A 20,000-nucleotide genomic window follows, 5' to 3' on the forward strand; every position below is an offset into this window, starting at 1 on the left:
TTAAGTTAGAGAGTTGTGTGTGTGATTAAGTTAGAGAGTTGTGTGTGTGTGAGTGTGTGTGAGATTGTGTGTGTGAGATCGAGTGAGCAAGAGTTGTGTGTGTGAGATCAAATGAGTGAGAGAGTGTGTGTGAGATCGAGTGAGTGAGAAAGTTGTGTGTGTGTGTAAGATCAAATGAGTGAGAGAGGTGTGTGTGAGAGATTGAGTGAGTGAGAAAGTTGTGTGTGTGAGAGATTGAGTGAGAGTGTGTGTGTGATTAAGTTAGAGAGTTGTGTGTGATTGAGGAGAGAGGTGTGTGTGAGATTGAGTGAGTGAGTGAGTGTGTGTGTGTGAGATTGAGTGAGAGAGTGTGTGTGTGTGTGTGAGAGAGTGAGATGAGTGAGAGAGTTGTGTGTGAGATTGAGTGAGAGAGTGTGTGTGTGTGTGTGTGAGATCAAATGAGTGAGAGTTGTGTGTGTGTGATTGATTGAGTGAGAAAGAGGTGTGTGTGTGTGTGTGTGTGTGTGTGTGTGATTGAGCGAGAGTTGTGTGTGTGTGATTGAGCGAGAGAGTGTGTGTGATTGAGAGAGAGGTGTGTGTGTGTGTGAGATCGAGTGAGCGAGAGAGTGTGTGTGTGTGATTGAGTGAGAGAGTTGTGTGTGTGATTGAATGAGAGAGTTGTGTGTGTGATTGATTGAGTGAGAAAGGTGTGTGTGTGATTGAGTGAGAGTTGTGTGTGTGTGTGTGATTGAGTGAGAGTTTTGTGTGTGTGTGTTGTGTGTGTGATTAAGTTAGAGAGTTGTGTGTGTATTATCATGAATGTAATGAACAGGTGATTAATTAGCTGTAGTGGGCGGGGCTTATTAAAGTTATGAATTTAATTAGTAGAAATGAAATACCTGCAGCAGGTTATAGAGCTCCTCCTCCTCCTCCGCCCGCAGCAGTGACGTGTCTGTTTCCATGGTAACTAAAACCGCGAAAAATGTAAACTAACTAAATTAAATACAACTAAATAAATAAAATATAATACAGAATAATTATATATACCATAAATAAAAACACAAATATATTATACACAAAACTCTCTCTCTCTCTCACACACACACACACACACACACACACACACACACACACTAACCTCCTCACTGCAGTACAGCCTCCTGTCTCCTCTAAGTTAGCAGCTTCGCTACTCCGTTACTATAAAATAACACTAAATGCTATAACAGTAAAATAAATGTAAACGCAGGAAAATCTCTAACCGGTTCATACACACACTCAGCAACACGTACACGCAACTTCCGCTTCATCTTATCTCACATCCGGCTTTCAAAATAAAAGTTTACATTATTTTGGATTTAATGTAAATTGCACTCTATATAATGAATCCCGTGTCCCGGTTTGTATCCGCTTTGTATCTCTATATATTATGGCTATTTATTCATCCATCCTTCATCCTTCCCACCATCCTTCCCTCCATTCATGCATCCATTCAGCATCCAGCCACATGGTCGAGATGAGCATCAGCAGCAGCAGAACCAGTCTCTGGGGTTCCTTGAAATCACGTGAGTTCAGGAGTGATGAGAAAAAACATGTCCTGAGGAACAGCGTCTTTCAGTTCAATTCATGTTTATTTGTTTTGCACTTTTAGCAATGAACATTGTCTTAAAGCAGCTTTACATAGATAATGTGTAAAAGATAAAGATGTAAGTATGTCCCTGATGAACAAACCGGTGGCCTTCTTCTTTCAGTACTCACCAGACTGATCTCCTCCATCCTGATCTTCCCATAATCCTCATTTCCTCCCAATGCCACAGTCCCTGATCCTCCAACACCTACATAGTGATCTCGAATTCATGTACACGTACAGTTTACACACACAGATGGTGGCAGGGTGGGGTCAGGCAGGGGGCAGGCTGGGGGTAGGCAGGGGCGGGCAGGGTGGGGTCAGGCTGGGGGCAGGCAGGGGTCAGGGTGGGGTCAGGCTAGGAGCAGGCAGGGTCGGGGGGGGGCAGGCAGGGGTCAGGCTGGTGGCAGGCAGGGTCGGGATGGGCGCAGGCAGGCTTCAGGGTGAGGTCAGGCTAGGGGCAGATGGGCACAGGCTATGATGATGGGGCAGTAGACTTGTAGATCTGTAGCTCTTTAGATGAGATTTTTCAAGTCCAGGAGGAGGGTTTGTTTGTGTCTGCAGGTTTGGGCCAGAGCAGAGCAGAGCAGCCATATTGGCTCGGTTCCATTGCTTCTGGCTTGGCCTGTAATGCAGCTTGCTCTTGGACTACAGCTGGTTCCTGGTGAAGATCTGTTCATTAGGGTGGGGCTGGCTTTGGGAGAGTAGTTTTGTTCTGCCCATGAGGAGATGAATGATGTCTTTGACAGGAAACTCATGCGTGTTACAGGAATCATACAAACTCTCAACATAACAATCCTGAAAAAACTGATCTCAGAAACACATACATTTTCACCAGGAATGTTTTATTATTCATGCAAATCATCTTCATCAGCATAATCATCCATGTCTATAAATAAACAGTTACACAACAAACACAACAGTATACACACACACACACACACACACACACACACAGTGTATTGTGTTAATGACTGACACTGAAATCACCAACATACTACAATAATACATCAGTAACACAGTGGAACAGTTTGTAATTAAATATGAATGTATGAGATATGTACAGTTTTAGAGTCTGTCACTGAACACAATCATATTCTCATATTCATTCTCTCTCTCTCTCTCTCTCTCTCTCTCTCTCTCCTCCCTCCCTTCCTTCTGGCACTTCCTGGTTTTGTGATTGTGCTCATGGTTAAAGATTTACTGATCTGAGCCTCTGTCAGAACCTGATATTTTGGATTGTTTGCTTTTCTTTTTTAATTAAAACAGAACTCTTCCTGCAATTTTTTCATCTCCACCCGCCTCTGAAACTGGGACTCTATTTCAAATTGAGTCTTTTAAACAAAAACTTTATAAAATGTGCAATATTACACGTGCATGTATTTACAAACACCCACAAACTACACAGTTACCACCAAACAACACACTGGTGTATACAGTCAGGTTCATAAGTCTTTGGACAGTGATCATTTGGGTAATGTTGCCTCACTTCACCATCAGAGTGATTTTGAAATGAAATAATTCAGAGAGGTGTGGAGAGTGAAGGAGACTATAATTATCTTTAAAAAATTGACCTATCAAAGCAAAACAGTGGAGGAAAAAAGAAACCCACATGAGACTGCAGGAAAACATTTAAAAACACTGGCTCAGTTCTAGAATAACTTTTTTTTTTTTTTATGAGATGAAACGAAGATGAACTTGTAACAGAATTACACTTAGAGGAAAATGTGTAGAAGGGAGAGTGTGAAGGGATCATGATCTAAGGTGTCCCACATCATTTGTAAATCAGAATGTAGTTCTATGGTATGGGCATGTAAAGCTGCTGAAGGAACTGGCTCACTGGTGTTTATGGAGGACGTAAGTGCTGAGTGAAGCAGGAGGATGATTTGTGTATAGAGCTTTTCATTCTGCTCAGATTCATTTATACTGCACAGCAGAGCTTCACAGTACAGATCGATAACAATCCAAAACGCACTGCAAAATCAACACAAGTTTTTTTAAAGACACATTCCAGTTAGTCACCTGACCTCAACCCAACTGAGCTGCTTTTTAAAACAAAACTAATGGCAGAAAAAAACAACACACAGGCAGCAGCTGAAGGTCCTGCAGTAGGACCTGATAAATCATCTCACGAGAGGAGACAGCATATAGTGGTGTCTAAGGGCTCAAATGTCAGGCCAACATTGACCTGATTTTCAGTCAAATTTGAAAAAGAACTGTAATATTTATAATTATGTTAAATTGTCTGATTACTTCTGAGCCTGTAAAAATGTTCTGTAATTTCTATACAGTTAGGAAAAATTTGTATCCTTGAATTAAAGCAGAAAATCTAAACTCGAGGTGTCTTGCTGTTCAAATACTTATAAGGATAACCTGAGGATAAATAAACATTAGTAGCTTTACAATATATATTTTTACTTACTACACACAGCAAGTGTTGATGAAGGGTATTGATGTTTGTAATGGTGAGTGCAGGGTGATGCGATGTGATCAGTTTAATGGAATCCTGATGATTAATGATCGCATGCACATGTTTGACACGTCTCACAGCACCAACAGCCTTTATCATACGTGCTGCTTGGGCCAAACACATCACTGTCTGTAGCTATAATATCTCTAAAATATGTGAAGCATCCTTCCTCAGGACTTCACCATGTGTTCATCTGATTTCAGCTGTCTGATGGTTGAGGGTAATTTACACATCTGAGGAACGTCTATGTTGCATCAGTGTGTGAAGCTCGCACTTTTCCTCTGTGCAGCCTTTAATACAGACACCTGATGATGAACGTATCAGTAGAATCCACACCAGCTTCAGTCCAAACTCCGGCTTCTATTAACTTCCACGTCACTGAGCAGCGAGATCACGTGTAAACTCCCACACGCTACACTTATTTTTGTTGAATGAGCCAAAAAAAAAACAAAAACAAAGAAAGATGAACAGGGGCATAATTTATATTTACTTTCTGTGCTGAATCTTATCTTCACATCAAAAACATAAACTCACCGCCATTCTCCACAGGAGCTTCTGAAGGATTCTGATTCTAACAGAGATATACAAAAAATCAGAAAACAGAACACAAACACTGACACATGACTGTGTACCGACACGTGACTGCACATTTGTAATGTTACTGTTCAATCTGATGTTTCACACTAATATAAACACATACTAATGTTAGATTCATAATCTGTGTATCAGTCACACACGGGTGTGTCTTCACCAGGTACACTCGCTCTTCACACGAACATGTACATGGGTAGTACACACACCTCATTAAACTGTTTTAATATTAATGATATCGTAGGGGCGTGGTCACAATCGATTATGAATAAGTCACATGATGGTCACATGTCTGTCTGGTGTACTTCTAATAAACACTCAGTAACTCAGTTCTTTTGAAGCAGGAGACGAGAGGAAAGAGCGAGTGCTTGCTCTTCATCCTGAACAATAAACAACTTTTCCCCACAATGTTCATCAACACTTCAGATCAGACAACAGAAATATATGATTATTTTATATGTATAGAGGCAAACATTTCCAAAAAATATTAAATAACACATTCTGAGTAAAATTCTAGAGATTCTTTGGGAATAATTACATCACACAGCTCCAGTAAACTAATCCTATCTATAACACTTTCTCCAGTAACGTATGGACCTTATTAATAAAAGGCAGAAGAAAGTGGTGATACCTGCAGCCATGTGTCTGTAATCATTAACTTCTAATGGACTACTTTCTGAAAGTGACAGGAAAAGATGTGGCGTTTCAATAAAGCGCAGTTTAACACAGAAATACTTTGTGAGGTTTAAAAATGAACTTCTGAAGCTCTAAATCAGTCTTGCAGAAACTCCAGAACACAATAAAAAGATTTGATGAGAGATGCAGCAGAGATCAGGATGATAATCTACAGACTCACGGCTGCAGTAACATCACCTTTCAACCTGCTGAGGATTTACACTATGTTCTTTTTCTTTAATTTCCTGACACTGCCATCATCATCATCACCATGTTCTTGCTCTGATATCATTCCTACAAAACATTCTACTCATTCTTCATGCTGGTTCTTTGAACTCAGAGTATTTCCTCTAGTCTAGTTCCTGCTGTTTAATCTGCAGTCTTATCGGTACAAATTCCAGCTATTAGATCTCATATGTTCTGTCTATAATAACCTGTACTCATTGTTCTGTCTTGTTACAGTTTATAACTTCAGGAAACATAAACCAGTAACTTCCTGTTAAAAATCTGAAGGGAAAAAAATTATTTTAGATGCAAAAAAATTGCAGAAAAAAAGACCTCTACATCTCAGTACTATCTCAGAAGAATCTCAGGTGTATTCCAGGTGTATCTTAAATGTATCTCAGGTGTATCCCAAGTGCAGAGAAGGGAAGTAACAAAGTACAAATACTTAATTATTGTAATTAATTAGATTTTTCTGCTATCAGTATTTTACATCACTATTTATTTTTCTGACTTTTTACTTTCACTCTACATTTTTACACAAATATCTGTACTTTCTACTTCTTACATTTTCAAAACAGACTCGTTACTTTAGTTCAAATCTATTAATTTGGTGAAATGATCAATATTCTTCAGCAGCTTTTTCAATCCACTGGTGGGTAGAGGCGATAAGTGGCAGAGGGAAAACTCGATTTTTTGCTACTCTCTCTATCACTCCTGTACACTACGTATCCCTAAACTTTACATTTTTTACTTTTTCTTCTTTGCTTATCTTAATTTTCGTCACAATCTTTCTAGCTTCGCCATCTAGCAGCGGCGTCTCGAGCTTGTACCTCAATTTTTTGCTCGCGTAACAAAGAAAAAAATTGACCATGTGACAACTCGTACCTCGGAAAACTCGTACATTAATGCACTCGTAGGTCAAGTTACCACTGTGTATATATATATATATATATATATATATATATATATATATATATATATATATATATATATATATATATATATATTTTTTTTTTTTTTTTTAAAGTACAAAACTAATTTTAAATGTCGTTACCTATTAAATGTATCCATATATGCATATATATTAGGGTTGTCAAAATTCAAACAAAAATTCATTAATTTTAACGACACTAATTTTTTAACGTGCAATTAATGCAGTGCGCATATCTGTTTGACCATTTTAATAAAATATATAAATACATAAATAACTAAATATAAAAGAGGCGAAATTAAAACCTTCAGCACAACATAATTTTATTCACAACATCCTTTCTTTACTCAGATATCAAATAAATAAGTTAACTCCGCTGAAAAATATTTTTAATCAGTAAATATTTGTCAAGAAACAAGTATCAAATCAAACAACAAAAGCCGCCATGATTCAAACAATTAACCCTCTGGGGTCCACAAACACCCCGGTGCGTTTTTTGTTTTTTCCTCATAATGCTGATACGATCTTTAATTACTGACTTTTTTGATCGTACAGAAAAATATGTAAATACGGACTATTTTTATTTGTACACACTCATTATAAAAGGCTGTGCAAATAAAGAAAAATAAAATAAAGAAAACAGACAAGGGCGCTCTCTGCCATCTCTGTCTCTGTCTCTCTTCACAAAAACATAAATAAAACAACCTGGATCTCAGTGATTATTTGCCTCACAGAATTAATAAATATATGTATAGAAAGCTCGAAAAGTATTTTAAATAAACCAATTCACATCAAACAACAAATATTCTCTGATTCCGTAATGGGTATGAACGTTTTAAGAGGGACAGTTTCTCCAGGATTTATGATTATTGATGAGGTGCATTAACTGTCCGTGTGGAAACATAGCAAAAGTTCTGTTTGGTGTCCTGATGATTTACATAATTTAAACCACCATAATTACTTTAAAACATTGACAGGAATATTTTGTTTTCATGCTCTATATTTAGTTTGGTTTCACTAATAATAATTATGCATTTGCATAACGCATCAAGTCCAGTTACCAGCGCGACACTAAAACAGGTAGTAATAAAGGCTACTTTTTACTAAAGTACATGTCAGAGCCCAAACTACTTTACTTTAACTTGAGTAAAAAAGTGCAGTCAGAACTTCAACTTCAACCTGAGTATTTCAAAACATAAATATCTGTCTTTCTACTTAAGTGAAGGATGTGTGTACTTTTGCCACATCTGCATAAGGTCTCAGGTCTCAGGTGTATCTGAGGTGCATCACATTGTCCCTAAAAAAAAAACTCTTATTGAATAGTAGTTTAAACCACCTGACAGTTGTTCTGATTGTTGCATCTGTAACCGTGTAGATACAATCCAAAACTGAAGAAAAAGAAGATGATGAAGATGATGATGATGATGATGATGATAACCAACTCTGACAACACCAGGTTGGGGGAGACCTCCCGAGCTACACAACACAGAGCACACAATATTACTTACATAATAAAGAGGAGAGGCTGAGCAGATACCTGAACAGACACAAACTCACACAGCAAACATGAATAAAGAGTCACACTTACACATCAAGGCATCAGAATTATTCTTCACACTGAGATCATGTCCTGAAATATCAAATGAGTAATTTTACTCAGTAACATTTACAATACACTTACAATATAAAACAATACACACACACACACACACACACACAAACACACACACATATGTATATACAGTGGTACCTCGACATATGAGTTTTTTGAGGTACGAGCGGTCACTCGGTCGATGTTTTGCTTTGATACGCGAGCTCGAGACGCCGCTGCAAGATGGCGAATAGACACCAGAAAGCGAAGATTGTGACGAAAATTAAGATAAGCAAAGAAGAAAAAGTAAAAATTTTAAAGTTTAGGGACACGTAGTGTACAGGAGTGATAGTAAAAAAACGAGTTTTCCCTCAGCCTCCGCTTATCGCCTCTACCACCTCCCCCCCTTCCCCTCTCTCTCTCACACACACTCACACACACACACACCAGTGTTTTTGTTAGCTCTAGTCGTCTTATCTCCAAGGAAAATACACTGAATAAAACCTTATTATAGCTTTACATTCTCTTTTATTATGTTTTTATATAATATTTGTCATTTATAAATACATTTTTCTTATTCAAAAACATGTAACAAAAACAACTGGGGTGCATTTTTGGGGCAGGAACGGATTAATGGCATTTCAATTAATTTCAATGGGGAAATTTTCCTTGAAATACGAGCAATTTGACGGAACGAATTAAACTCGAATGTCGAGGTACCACTGTGTATATATATATATACATACATACACAATTCCAAAAAAAGTTGGGACACTGTGCAAGATGGAAATAAAAATAGAATGTAATGATTTACAAATGTCATAAACTAATATTTTATTTACAATAAAACAAAAAACATTATTTACAAGAATAAAATTGTAAGGGAACAAAATGTCATTTAGAATTTGATGGCTGCATCAGATCTGAAAATAAGTTGTTACAGGACCATGTTTCCAACTGTGTAACATCACATCTGTCTGTGTACATCTGGGACCTGAGGAGAGCAGTTACTGAAGTTTTGCGAGAGGAATGTTCTCCCATATGTGTCTGATACAGGATTATTTGCATGTTATATATTTAACCTGCATTTGCGGATGACATGTACAGTAAGACTGAGTTTACAGAGAATGATTTCTGTAAGGTGTTAATGCTATCCAATATTTATTTTCATCCTTGCCCCTTGTGTACAGAGATTTCTTCAGAGCTTTTTCAATTTAATGTTAAGTAACATTCTGAAATTGCTGCATTCTGAAATTGTTCCACAGTTTGTAGACAATATCTTTCACAGACTGGTGAAGCTCCGCCCATTTTTACTTCTGAGATACTCTAAGACTCTCTATAGACTATTTATACCCAATTACAGTGGTGGGCCATGCATTTGGTACCTGGACCTTCAGTGTGGACGTACCCGACTTAATCCACCTCTTAATACACCACTATCACATCACAATTATAGAAACCATCAATACAATACAAACACACAATATAACAACACTAGCTTCAGGGTTGGACGACCTCCTCACCATGTCTAGCTTTTCTTCTTTTAAGTATGTCTGAGACCAAATACATTTCTGTTCCTCAGTCAGCCATTGTGTGTGTATGAACGTGTGCAGAGCTACACACGTGTTTTACCAGTCCAACTCGGCAGTAACACTTTCCCTCTGGCCAACCAATCAGAGGATGGAAAAATGCTAATACTATTCTGGGCCAGCAAGCGGCCCTGTGAGGAGAATCTGAAATCTGATTGGTTAAAAAACAGAGCTAATTCTTATTGAGATTAAGGTAAAAAGTCCAGCAGTACTGATTCTGAAGGCTCTGAGCAGATTAGATCGACATGGCAGTACATAGAAGCTGAAAAAATCTAACATCCACATACACTTACTGGAAGCAGTGCAGCCGAGAGAAACACTACGAAATGAAGAGAATAAACTGTTCAGAATAAAATAATACAATTCCTCCTTCTCCTTCTTCTTCTTTTTCTTCTTCTTCTTCTTCTTTTTCTTCTTGTTCTTTCGGCTTCTACCATTAGGGGTCGCCACAGCAGATCATCTGTCTCCAAAATTAATACAATTTCATGGAACAAATATTAGACTTTAGGTTGTAAATGTAGATCAGTGCTTCTGATAGTGTTTAGTTCTGCAGAGAAGTGTTTACTGACCCTCACCACACGCCACTGCCCAATCATCTAACTGACCTGCTGTCAATTAACCTCATTAGTTATTAAATGTTTCTCTAATTATTTAATTGTAATTTTTCCAGACTTTTTTGTCCTGTTCCACGCATGAGATTTGTTGAAGCCATCAAATTCAAAATGACCTTATTTCCTTAAAATATTATATTTACTTTTCTTAACATTTGATTTATTAAGATGGACATTAATTAAATGAAAAGTTAATACTTTAGGGTCAGAGAAATTATACACAGACATAAAGAGAAAAATAAAGAAAAGTGTGTACCATCTGTCTGTGTGGAGCTGATCTGTTCTGCTGTAGACAAAAAGAGAAAAAAAAGCAACACACTGAATATATTACACACACAACAGACTGACTATAACAAACACACAACACACTGACTATATCACACACACAACAGACTGACTATAACAAGCACACAACACAACACACTGACTATATCACACACACAACAGACTGACTATAACAAACACACAACACAACACACTGACTATATCACACACACACAACAGACTGACTATAACAAGCACACAACACAACACACTGACTATATCACACACACACAGACTGACTATAACAAGCACACAACACAACACACTGACTATATCACACACACAACAGACTGACTATAACAAACACACAACACAACACACTGACTATATCACACACACAACAGACTGACTATAACAAGCACACAACACAACACACTGACTATATCACACACACAACAGACTGACTATAACAAACACACAACACACTGACTATATCACACACACAACAGACTGACTATAACAAACACACAACACAACACTGACTATATCACACACAACAGACTGACTATAACAAGCACACAACACAACACACTGACTATATCACACACACAACAGACTGACTATAACAAACACACAACACAACACACTGACTATCACACACACAACACACTGACTATATCACACACACAACAGACTGACTATAACAAACACACAACACACTGACTATATCACACACACAACAGACTGACTATAACAAGCACACAACACAACACACTGACTATATCACACACACAACAGACTGACTATAACAAACACACAACACAACACACTGACTATATCACACACACAACAGACTGACTATAACAAGCACACAACACAACACACTGACTATATCACACACACACAACAGACTGACTATAACAAGCACACAACACAACACACTGACTATATCACACACACAACAGACTGACTATAACAAACACACAACACACTGACTATATCACACACAACAGACTGACTATAACAAGCACACAACACAACACACTGACTATATCACACACACAACAGACTGACTATAACAAGCACACAACACAACACACTGACTATATCACACACACAACAGACTGACTATAACAAACACACAACACAACACACTGACTATATCACACACACAACAGACTGACTATAACAAGCACACAACACAACACACTGACTATATCACACACACAACAGACTGACTATAACAAACACAACACAACACACTGACTATATCACACACACAACAGACTGACTATAACAAACACACAACACAACACACTGACTATATCACACACACAACAGACTGACTATAACAAACACACAACACAACACACTGACTATATCACACACACAGACTGACTATAACAAACACACAACACAACACACTGACTATAATAAGAGAAAACCTACTGTGGGATGTAGGAGGAGTGGACGTGGGAGTCACTGAAAAACCTGAGAAAAACATTACATTAATACTATTTATTAAAAAGCTAATAAATATAGTGTGTGTTAATTATGAAAGTGATTAAGTGATCCATTATCTGGAGTTACGCCAGCTTACGGTGACCCCTGACCCCATCACCTGACCATAGCTTTGCAACTGTTCAACATCATTAATGTTTACACAGACTTGTTGCTGTTCCAATCCTGCCATTTCTCAATGAGTTTGGGACACTTTTGTTCTTAATGTTTATGCCACCACATTATAACAGAGTAAATACCACAGACAGGTAGAACGTCACAGTACTGAACCAGAAAAATGACCTACAGATCCGAGGGGTCCGTGGACATGCTGTGCCCACTCTACTTAATGTGTGTAGCCCACACTCAGTCCATACTTTAGCCTGGCCCACGGGTGCCCCACCTAGACCCCTTATTGCGTGGGCCAACAAATTCTCTGCATTTCATGCTGGTAACAGGGCCCACAGATGCTGCTTGCAGTGGCCCCACATGGGCTTTAAAAGGTTTTTGCCATGCTATTGGCTTCTGCTTATTTGCTAAAGACACACTGCATGAGTGAGTAGAGTCTTCCTCCAAAGCTCAGTGTACTGTTATCACTGGAAAGAGATTATAGCTCTAGTGAGTTCAAGCTTTGTTATGCAGAAACCCAGAGAAGGAAACACCAGAACATTACGTCAGAGTGAAAGTGAAGTAAAGAGCTCCGAGCTTTAATCAATATTCAGGAAAGTAGCTGCATGTGCACATCGAGACGCAACTATAAAAACATGACGTACGTGTGTGTGTGTGTGTGTGTGTGTGTGTGTGTGTGTGTGTGTGTGTGTGTTCACAGTGCATGTCATTAGGAAAGCCCCTGAAGAGGTTAACATCACTAAAAGCATTAGTTAGAAGATCAAGACAGCTGGTGGACAAACACAGAGACAGACATGATCAGGGAGACACTCGGTACTCACTGTGAGGAATCGGGCATTCTGATGGAGAAAACGACAGAAAGAAGAGAAATTTGTTTTTAGATTTGGTGTTAATTATTTATTATTTATTCAGTAAACACAGTCAGTTTTACACATGGGGGATCCGAACCTGGAACTGTTTCATTCCAGTCACACACTTTTCTGTAGATGTTCTCCAACTGTATTGTGTTGATGAAACTTGTAACATAAAATATAGGGCAAGTGTGATCGTGACAAAACTGCATAATCTGATTTTTTCTCCAACTCGGCTTATTTACCTGCAAACACACACACACACACACAAGCTCATTAGAGACTTTACACAGAGAAATATACAAAATATACACCAGAGAATCGTCATCTGGAGCTCATGTTCACTAAGTGTGTGTGTGTGTGTGTGTGTGTGTGTGTGTGTGTGTGTGTGTGTGTGTGTGTGTGTGTGTGTGTGTGCATATGTGTGTGTGTGTGTGTGTGTGTGTGTGTGTGTGTGTGTGTGTGTGTGTGTGTGTGTGTGCATATGTGTGTGTGTGTGTGTGTGTGTGTGTGTGTGTGTGTGTGTGTGTGTGTGTGTAGTCAGTGGACTTACCAATAATCTCAGGATCTCTACATACATCCACACCACTTTCCCCCTCATGTCCGCGCTTAAGGGATCTTCTCTATAAAACTGTTGATTTAGGAGTAAACTGGAACAGATGGTGTTAATGAAGGAGAGGAATTCATGCTCCACCTAAACAACAAAAAAAAGAAGTGAAACAGCATGAACATCATCGACGATTTCATCTTCATTCTATGTAAAGGCTATTAATTAGTATATTTAATCAAATCATTAACTGGTTGTTACGCGGAGGAGACTGGTACAGATGTAGGTACTGGTACAGATGTAGGCACTGGTACAGATGTAGGTACTGGTACAGTAAAACCCCGTTGTACAAGCAAACGAAGATACGAGCAAACTTGCTTGCAAAATTTTACCCTGTTTCACAAGCAAATTTCGAAGGCACGAGCAAACCCACGCTGCCGGTTCCCCGTTTTCGGCGGAGGGTCGCATCGGTCTCTTAGTTAATGACGTATCACTCGGTCGCTCTCGTGGTTCAGTGCAGCAAAAACTTAACATTTTTTGTTTTATATTTTTATTTCACTAGAAATCTTAAAAAATGTCTCCCAAGTAAATCATTGATTGTGCTGTGAAAACGAAAGTAAATAGAATTACCATGGAAACCGAGGAGGTTACGAGCGTGATGTGCGTCTCACACTCGCAATAAACCACTACCACATGGGTAAGTGTTATGCAAGAAACAGAGGCGGAAGCTGAAGTCAAAGCAAACAAAGTTTATTTTGCAAAAACGCATACTCGCAGTAACTGGGAATTAATCAAGTGGTGCGCGGTGGGAGCGCGGTCCACCAGTCCAGAACTGGATGAGAAGCAGTCTGTGTAATATCCAAAGGAGCGCGTAGGAGAAGCGTGTATTTGTTTATTAAAATAGGCTACAATTACTTTTTAAGTGCAGAAATAAGCGATCGAATGAGATCTTGGAACGGATTAAATCACTTTTACATTCATTCTTATGGGGAAAATCCGTTCGAACGTATGAGCAAATGGACCTACGAGCAATTTTCCAGAACGAATTATGCTCGTACAACGGGGTTCCACTGTACAGATGTAGGTACTGGTACAGATGTAGGTACTGGTACAGATGTAGGTACTGTTAAAGATGTAGGTACTGGTACAGATGTAGGTACTGGTACAGATGTAGGTACTGTTAAAGATGTAGGTACTGGTACAGATGTAGGTACTGGTTCACATTATATACCCAACCAGATATAAAAATAGATTTTGGACCACTGTTACAGCACAATGAAAGCTGCTTCTCACTCCCTCCCCAGAGCTGCTTTGACTCTATGACCACTGCCTGGTTCTGCCTGTTTTATCTTCTCTGAACATACAGTACAGGAAAAAACGTACATCTGCTAAGCTTATAGTAAAGACGATAAAGAGATTAAGTAATAAAACAGTTTCACAAGCCTGTTTTGACTGCAGTGATTGGAGTGTTTTTGAAGCTGCTGCGTGTGATCTGCAGGTAGATATTCCTATCAGGGCTTATCTAACATACAACAACAATGATACATGGTTCACAGAAAACCTCCTATAGCTTCATCATGCCAAAGAGGATGCCTAGAGAAGCAGTGTTAGGCAACGTTACTTTTAAAAGTAACACATTACAATATTGAGTTTCTCCCCAAAAAAGTAACTTATTACGTTACTTAGTTACTTTTTATGAAAAGCAACGCGTTATATTACTTTTGCGTTACTTGTATCTCTTAAATGCCTTACAGGTGTAACAGGTGTAATATAGATCATTTCGATTAAGAAATAAGATATATTAGGGCAAAAGACATGTGTGGGCTGCACACCGGTGATGTGGAGGGAGAACATACCTCTCACTGTCATCTCATAAAACATTGTGCAATTCTGTAAATATGACCTCGTCCTCGTCTACATCATTCTTCATCATCAGCTTAAACATTCTGAACACTTTTACAAAGTTCACGCTTTTATCAGTGACCGTGGCAGTTTATCTTCCCACAAAGAGCAAATGAGCTGTGAATTTGCTCTCTCTCTCTCTCTCTCTCCTCCTCTCTCTCTCTTTCGCTCTCTCTCTCTCTCTCTCCATTTCCATATATGCAACATTATACACACACACACACACACACACACACACACACACACACACACACACACACACATCTGTAGTGCTGTGCTTTGCATGCAGATGTTTTTTTTTTTTAGTGGTATTTTTGCAGTTGACAAGAGCTTTTCACCAACACATAATCTACACTTCACCATTATTCCTTTCTCCTTTTCCTCCACTATTTCACTATAATAAGAACACTTCCATCACAGTGATGTAATGCTCTGGTTTGTCATCTCAGCTTCTGACCAGCTTCTGTTCCCGCGGCTCGCACGTATGAGTGCGCGATTCTACGTGACTTGTTCATTTTAATTCAGTATTAATTTTTTTATGCAAAAAACTGAAAAGTAACTCAGATATTAATGTGTACATTTATAAAGTAACGCGCTACTTTACTCGTTACTCCAGAAAAGTCATATTATTACGTAACGCACGTTACTTGTAACGCGTTACCCCCAACACTGTAGAGAAGTGACGAAGAATCTTGTATAATTGGGCCAGGAACACTCCTGGTCTTAATCCCACTATGACCATCTTGCTACACAAACACTCACCATCATAGGCAGCACTGTGGCAGCAGTGGAGTAATTCAGGTTCCTGCGCACAACCTTCTTTTAGGGCCTGAAGTGGGACAATCACATTGACTCCATTGTTAAAAAGGTCCAACATAGGATCTACTTCCTTCACCAGCTGAGAAAGTTCAACCTGCCACAGGACCTGCTCTCACACTTCTACTCAGCCAACCACTGATTACTAACATACAGTTCAGCATCAGTTCAACAGCAAACAGAACATTTAAATAAATGATGAAGAAACTCCAGACTCAAACTCGCCACAACACATGTGACCTGATTTACACGATTGTATTGAAGTAGTATAAAATAAAGTTTTGGGCTCATGATGATTATAATAGAAATCAATCAGTGTTTGAGTCATTTATCTCATTCTATTAATAGATCAGTGTGCTGAGAGTCACATTCGAGTCTTTGCACATAAACTGAGGTGATTAAGTAAAGAATCTTGTAATAAAAATGATAATTGGAACATTATAGTTATAATAAATCAGTATTTTGGATACTAAAATACATTTAAAGGCAAAAACTATTGTACTTTTACTCAAGTAAAGGTTTAAATGGACACTTTTACTTTTACTGGAATTATATTCATTTTTATCACCACATTATCTGTGTGAAGCTGCTTTGAGACAATGTTCATTGTTAAAAGCGCAATACAAATAAACATGAGTTGAATTAAATATTATCCTACTGTATCTCTACTTTTACTCAACTACATGGTTTGTGTACTTCATCCACCACTATTGACAATAAAGCTCTTTCTGATTCTGATTCACGTACAGGCTAATTAAAGTTCAGTAAACCATCTAAAAACTATAAGTGGAAGCTCAAAAACATGAAAACCAGAATATCATCAAATCTGAATAAAGACTGAGCTGGTCAGTTGCTAATGCAAACTCAAATTAATATGGCTAAGAGTCAAAACATCACAACCAACATCGAGATAGGGCTGAGAACCAACCAACCAACATCGAGATAGGGCTGAGAACCAACCAACCAAAATCGAGATAGGGCTGAGAATCAACCAACCGAACAACATCGAGATAGGGTTGAGAACCAACCAACCAACATCGAGATAGGGCTGAGAACCAACCAACCGACAACGAGATAGGGCTGAGAACCAACCAACCAACATCGAGATAGGGCTGAGAACCAACCATCCAACCAACATCGAGATAGGGTTGAGAACCAACCAACCAACATTGAGATAGGGCTGAGAACCAACCAACCAACCAACATTGAGATAGGGCTAAGAACCAACCAACCAACATTGAGATAGGGCTAAGAACCAACGAACCAACCAACATTGAGATAGGGCTAAGAACCAACCAACCAACCAACATTGAGATAGGGCTAAGAACCAACCAACGAACGAAACAACGAATCAACATCAAGATACACACAGATATGAATTAAAAGTGTAATAACACAAATGAGTGCATTCAGTCTGTGGGTTTTATATACAATATGAACATTATATAACCTGAATCATGTCTGTGTGTGTGTGTGTGTGTGTGTGTGTGTGTGTGTGTGTGTGTATGTGTGTGTGTAAGGAGGAGTGTGTGTGTGTGTGTGTGTGTGTGTGTGTGTGTGTGTGTGTTTGAGTGTGTGTGTGTGTGTGTGTGTGTGTGTGTTTGAGTGTGTGTGTGTGTGTGTGTGGCAGGGTTGTTCACTCTTAGGAATGTTGTACACTCTAGCTTTTGAATCTCTTTTAAGCAATCTAAGAAATCGCCTTTCTGGTTTTAATATTCCACACTCTAATGCTTCACTCTACCTGTCAGCATATGCAGATGACGTGGCTGTAATGGGGATCTCAGTCTAAGGTGAATGTTTTAATTGATGCTTTAAAAGACTTCAAAAATAAAAGTAAACTGGGGAGCCGACACTTCCAGGAGGTTTGGTGTGGAAAAGAGGTGGTTTTAAATACTTGGGTGTCTCCCTGGGAAGTAACAAGTTTTTAATTAAAAACTGTGAAGGCACTATAGAGCACATTAAGGGCAGAGCAGGTGGAACACATTAAGCAGGTGGAACACATTAAGGGCTGAGCAGGTGGAAGTGGCTGGTTCCGAAGATGTCCTACAGGGGGCGAACGCTGGTCATCAAAAACCTGGCAGCGTCGTCTCTCTGGCACAAGATGGTATGCGTGGACCCACCACCAAACCTGCTAGCGAACATCCAGGCCCTGCTTGTGGACTTTTTCTGGGATGGTCTGCACTGGATTCCACAGAGTGTCCTTCATCTGCCGCCCAAGGAGGAAGGGGGGCAAGGGCTGGTTCCTCTCGCCAGCAGAGCTGCACCAAGTGAACTTCTGCAGAGACTCCTAGCCAGGCCCAGGAATCTGATTTGGAGGACAGCAGCCAGTGAACTTTTGCACATGGTGGGAGGACTGGGGCTGGACAGAACTTAATGGACCCACACATTGGATGTTTCTGGATTACCATTATTTTACCGTGGACTTTTTAAAATATGGATTTGGTCATCTCTGGTGCGACCACCCCCACACTGTCTAGAGCTCTGATCTCCTCACACTCTCCGTCACACTCTGGGAGATGGTGAATGTCGCAGAGACAGACCTGTCACGAGGGGAGGACCTGGCAGCACATATAGGACTCTGTTCCTACATCGCTGGAGGTCCACACTAACAGGGGAGGAGCGTGTTCAGCTGAAGGACTATTAGATCAGTGAGAGCATTCCTGCAGAGAAGGAATCCTTTCCCCGGCTGGACATCGCTCCTGACATCGACGGGTATGGTGGTCCCCTCCTGGAGTGCAGGGGTGAAGGGGAGATGGACTTTGGGACAGTGATGGAGAAGCTGCTCTACAGGGACTGTGTTAAGGTTTTAAATAAGAATAAACTGAGTGGGAGGGTGGACCCCCAGTGGAGAAATGTTCTTGGTTTTAATGCTGATATTAAAGCAGAGTGGAGACACTGTACAAACCACCGCTAACCAAAAGAGCTGCAGAGCTCCAGTGGAGGATTTTACACTGCATCATCTCTGTGAACTCTTTTATTTTAAACCCTGATGTTCTACAGGACTCCGTTCTGTTCTTCACACTGTTACTTACTGCTCCAGGGTACAGTCACTGTTTGTGCTTTTAAATTAATTAGTGATTACGTTTACTAAGATAAAGTTTACTTTCATGTGATTTTACTCTTCAGGGTTTTATTCTGGGTTTAAGTAGGTCAGGAGAAACAGGTTCATGTGCAAACTGATTCATTTTATTTCTGGGCAGGAGAAAATGACCACATACCTGAACAGGAAAAACAAAATAACACAAAATGCTGATTATGACACAATCAGATCTTCTCCAGACTGAAGAAATGCAGGACTGTGGTAGAAGTTAATGTGTAGGAGAGTGTGAGGAGCTGAAGAATTTTATTTTGCACCAGAACTGAACTAAATGATCACACACACACACACACACACACACACACACACACACACACACACTCTCTCTCTCTCTCTCTCTCTCTCTCTCACACACACACACACACACACACACTCTCTCTCTCTCTCTCTCTCTCTCTCACACACACACACACACTCACTCTCTCTCTCACACACACACACACACACACACACTCACACACACACACACTCTCTCTCTCTCTCACACACACACACACACACACACACTCTCTCTCTCTCCCTTTTCTCTTTCTTCCTGTTTCTCTTATTTCTTTGTCTCTCTCTTTATCTTCCTCTTTATCTCTTATAGACATTCTTTTAGTTCCACA

The 20,000-nt window shown here is 39.4% G+C and overlaps 1 protein-coding gene and 1 long non-coding RNA gene across 7 annotated transcripts in view; both read right to left on the reverse strand.

Annotated features, from left to right (window-relative positions):
- Nucleotides 1-717: 717 nt before the first annotated feature.
- On the reverse strand, nt 718-1,801 carry LOC124397044. Of its 2 annotated transcripts, none has more exons than XR_006927874.1 (3): nt 1,735-1,801; nt 1,118-1,573; nt 718-946 (listed from the first exon to the last, which is right to left on the reverse strand). It is a non-coding gene; the product is annotated as an uncharacterized LOC124397044 (long non-coding RNA). The 2 variants fall into 2 exon arrangements; XR_006927875.1 differs by having other exon boundaries at nt 1,118-1,530; nt 1,735-1,763.
- Nucleotides 1,802-2,429: 628 nt separating this feature from the next.
- LOC124397086 overlaps nt 2,430-20,000 on the reverse strand; it is a 21,093-nt gene continuing 3,522 nt past the window's right edge. For 3 of the 5 annotated variants that reach the window (XM_046866561.1, XM_046866560.1, XM_046866559.1), the window contains 9 exons: nt 13,584-13,724; nt 13,128-13,275; nt 13,001-13,018; nt 12,000-12,041; nt 10,543-10,572; nt 8,084-8,125; nt 7,832-7,971; nt 4,608-4,644; nt 2,430-4,485 (listed from right to left, as the gene is read on the reverse strand). In XM_046866561.1, coding sequence (XP_046722517.1) covers nt 4,415-4,485; nt 4,608-4,644; nt 7,832-7,971; nt 8,084-8,125; nt 10,543-10,572; nt 12,000-12,041; nt 13,001-13,018; nt 13,128-13,275; nt 13,584-13,724 — 669 coding nt within the window. In that variant the 3' untranslated portion in view covers nt 2,430-4,414. Of the gene's footprint in view, nt 4,491-4,607; nt 4,645-7,831; nt 7,972-8,083; nt 8,126-10,542; nt 10,573-11,999; nt 12,042-13,000; nt 13,019-13,127; nt 13,276-13,583; nt 13,725-20,000 lie in introns of all 5 variants that reach the window. The other 2 variants (XM_046866562.1, XM_046866563.1) reach the window with 2 other exon arrangements.

This window comes from Silurus meridionalis, chromosome 14 (assembly GCF_014805685.1).
Source record: "Silurus meridionalis isolate SWU-2019-XX chromosome 14, ASM1480568v1, whole genome shotgun sequence".
NCBI lineage: Eukaryota > Metazoa > Chordata > Actinopteri > Siluriformes > Siluridae > Silurus > Silurus meridionalis.